The sequence below is a fragment of the Polistes canadensis genome, unplaced genomic scaffold, assembly GCF_001313835.1.
Source record: "Polistes canadensis isolate GaletaPanama2010 unplaced genomic scaffold, ASM131383v1 scaffold_95, whole genome shotgun sequence".
Taxonomy (NCBI): Eukaryota; Metazoa; Arthropoda; class Insecta; order Hymenoptera; family Vespidae; genus Polistes; species Polistes canadensis.
Window position 1 is genome coordinate 518150 of NW_014569642.1, and position 4139 is coordinate 522288.

At 27.7% G+C, this 4139-nt stretch overlaps 1 protein-coding gene across 2 annotated transcripts in view; it reads left to right on the forward strand.

Moving 5' to 3' along the window:
* The window catches only part of LOC106787198 (protein CASC3), a 5620-nt gene extending 3171 nt beyond the window's left edge, over positions 1-2449 (forward strand). The window contains exons 7-9 of one of the 2 annotated variants that reach the window (XM_014749355.1): positions 84-116; positions 287-543; positions 633-2449. In XM_014749355.1, the coding sequence (XP_014604841.1) occupies positions 84-116; positions 287-543; positions 633-1235 (893 nt within the window). In that variant the 3' untranslated portion in view covers positions 1236-2449. The remainder of the gene's footprint in view (positions 1-83; positions 117-286; positions 544-632) is intronic. The other variant, XM_014749356.1, reaches the window with a different exon arrangement.
* The last annotated feature ends 1690 nt before the right edge of the window (positions 2450-4139 follow it).

Below are 4139 nucleotides of genomic sequence, written 5' to 3' on the forward strand. Positions count from 1 at the left end.
CCCTCTCTCTCTCTCTTGTTCTAATAAAATTTAATATCTATATGCAATATTAATTAATTATCATTTTATATGCATTTGTATAGCTGGAAATTCAAGAGGAGTTTTAGATTCTCAAGGTAAGATTTGACGTGCTATCGCTCACGTAAAAATGTTGTTTTTTTTTGATGAATTTGAATGTGAATAATATTGGATGACTTCTGTACCGATTTTTTTTGTAAGTTTTCTACCATTTTCAAGAGATGTAAGTCTGTTTCAAAGTATTAAACTATGACTCGTATTTGCATAGGATATCCTCCTGGGCATTTTGAACAAACCGCACCTGTTGCTGCTCCAGCTGCGCCTATGGGTGGACAACCAGTAATACCTTTGCCACCAAATGGTCAACCTGCTAGCTATGCTCCACCTCCATTTTTGGTGCCACCACCTCAGTTTATACCATCTCAAACTGCTCCTCCTAGCATAATTAATTATGTCTCTGGCCCTAATGGGCCAGCATTTCCACCAAACTTTCAAGGATATCAAAGTTACACTCCCCCAGTTCCTGTAAGTCTCATAGTAAAGAAGATAATAAGTTTGTCTTGGTCGTTTGATTTCATATAGAAATTATTAAATATTAATTAATGATTCTATAGGCGCAAGGACCGCCTCCGCCACAAGAATTATTTCAACCACAAGGTTGTACTTATTATAGTACTGCGCAACAACAGCAACAAACAGCTCCCATAAGACGACCAAAGGCAGCCATTCCAATTCTTCCACCTCCGGATAATCAGCAGCATCAAAGTAATCGTGGCAGAGGTAGAAGTATTCAATCTAATCAACAAACTAACCAACCTGGTAGTGTACAACAAAGTGAACAAGAAGTTAAAAGTAACTCGGTGGAAAGTGATCAAAAGAATATGTTAGGACAATTTGATAATCTACAAAATGATCAGTCGGAATCGATTCAACAAAAGGAAGAAACCTCGAGTATAATATCGAGTAATATAGGAAACAAAGAAACTGTAATCAAAAGTATTAACAACGTTAATATAACATTGGTTGAAAGTTCAGTTGTTACGATGGATAAAGTAGAAGATACAAGTAATAAAGAAATACTGCAGATAACTGAAGATAGCGAAAGTCTAATTACTTCCAAGTCTATGCAATTGGACATTGATAAGACTGATAGCGAGCCACCTAAGCTTGAAACTACTATTCCTGAAACTTCTGTTGTTGAGGAAGCGGTTGCCTAAATAATCTACATGAGATGTTATAGATAGAATGAGTTATTAAAATGTCTAAATGTTCTTTATAATAATCAAGTTTGAAAGAAACTGACTTATCGTCAAGATATATCCTTTTGTTTGATTGTGGTTTTATAAGATCTTTTGTAGAGATATTACAAAAAATAATACACCAGATCAATCCAGATGTTCGTCGTCTCAGCAAGTTGCTTCTTGTAAACAGAATAATCAAGATTCCTGTTAGAAATTCAGGATATATCTGTTATATATACAATCAGATTTGTCTAAACTATTGGAACTTCCGTTTGAATTTTCTTTATAAATTGTCTAACATGGAAATTAATTCAAGATTTAATAAGTCGATAATACATGAAAGATCATCAATCATTTTTCATAAGCGAGAATTAGTTATTTCAATGTCAGTAGAAAAAACGTGCAGCCTTGAATGTTCAATTAAACAAGCCTGTATAATATCACGTGTTACGGATATAATATTAATTCTTAATCGACTATGTAACTCAATTGGACTATGTACATTTCTAGATATATCAAAATTGATAATTGCTAATTACGGTTAAACCGTAAAGCTAATTTTTATTGATTCGTCTTCAACTATACTGCCATGTATTTTAAATTGGGCTTTTCTGCAATATCTGATATGCAATTGCATTATACTTTTCATTTTTAATTCCACTACTATTTTTTTGTTCCTTATTTATTTTTTTACTTATTAGAGATTGCTAATAATGTGTATCAATATTAAACAAATACATCCTATATTATATATTCTAAAGTATATAAGACATCATTGCAAATTAGACGATTAAATACAGTTTCGAATGACGTGATAAATAATATGACGATAAAAAAAGAAAAAAAGAAGATTTCATAACAACATGATCACTGTAAATATAAATACAATTTCTCACAGTGCGTAGAGCTGTTTCAATAATTAATTGTCTTATCGATCCTTGTGTGATTCGAATGATCTATTTATATGATCAAATTAAATTAAATATACTTAGCATATTTTAATTGAGATATATAACTTTAGTTATACAGGATGTCCTGTATATATATATAAAAGAATATATATAAAAATGATATTACTGCTATTAAAAAGAAGCTTTATTTTCTTTTCTTCGCAAAAATCTTGCATGCATTGCATTTATTTCATCGTATAGAGGATTAAATATTATACACGTACAGATACAAAAAAAAGTGGAAAAAACAAAAGAAGAAAAAAAAATAATAACAATATAGTAGTAGTAGTAGTAGTAGTAGTAGTAGTAGCAGTAGTGTAGTAATATTAATAATAATAATAATAATAATAATAATAATAATAATAATAATAGTTATAATAATAGTTATAATAATAATAATAATAATAATAANTATATATAATTACAATTATAATTATATATTTTTAAAACATACACACTGCTAACGCGTTCTTAGGGAATTACCGTATTTTTGATCGGTTATTTTCTACTGAATAAATAATAACCATTACTTATAAATATGTATATCTATTTTTTTCTTTTCTGCACGACACATGTAAAGAATTAAATTTAAAGTTTAATTACGTATAAAATTAAAATTGTGACTTTAAGTTAAAAAAAAGTAATTAAAATTTAACTGCATAAGTTTTGAGATATATATTAAATTGTCGGAAAGTTCATGCCAATTTTGATATCAAATTTATATTTATAAATTAGTATGAATTTTTCGATCAAGGCAATATTATTTATGCATACGTATCCTACCTGCAATACATACATTTAACAGTAAAATCAAATTCATTTATACTTCAATTAGTAATTACATTATACATTACAATACACACACACACACACACAATGTATTACAATTAAAATTATTAACGTATTGATATAGCAGAAACAGAAAGAATCAAACAAACTTGAAATAAAAAATACTAGAAGTAACATTTGGCAAATTATTCATCGTAAACTTGATAATAGTTTTATTAATGTACCATAAATTTGTAAAAAAAGATAAAAAGACATATGTATCTTTTTTAATTCTGATACACCGAATAATACGATGTTTGTTTGCACTGTCACCCCGATAAAAATGTTTCGTCGAATGCGTTTTAACGAAGCTAACAGGTACGAGCAAAACGATTTTGAAATCGCATTGGAAGAAATAAATTGTGTAAAAGAAAGGGGGCGGTTTTTTGGATTGTGTTATTTTTAAATCTTATAAAAAAAAGATTTGGGTATATAAATTTTTTCTTCTGTTACTGTAAAACATTACAACTTGTAAACAAAATGTACCGCTAATAACTCGAATAACTCCTATAAGCAAATTTAAAAAAATTAAAAGAAAAAAAAGTAAGGAATAGGTTCGAATAAGTTTTGATTCATAAGAATACTTCATTATAATACATGACACAACACAGAAATAGTTTTTTGTGTATATATATATATATATATATATATATATGTACATAAACGACTATTTCTCTCTCTATATATTAGAATATTCTACAGATTCGAAATTATTACCGAATTTACCTTGATAGTGCAGAAATACGACACAATTATAACATTTTGTAGATATATCACTCCATTTAGCATATTCGATTGTATTATAAGAGAATTGTTACGACTACTGAATAACACTATTATTGCGGAAATATACGCTATAAAAAAAAAAAAGAAATGAACAAAAAAAAAACAAATTGTTATTTAAAAAAAAGAATTCCTGCGCGTACATCTTTTCATTTATTGAATATATAAAATACTCCTTTTTCTTTCTCTTTTTATTTTTTTAATTTTATTCTTTAAGAAAAGATTCAAGGTTTATGTCCAAAGTGCATTTGTAAAACAACACACAATATAGTCTTTTAAGATTATTATTATAATTTGCTTTTATTTTTTTTCTTATTAA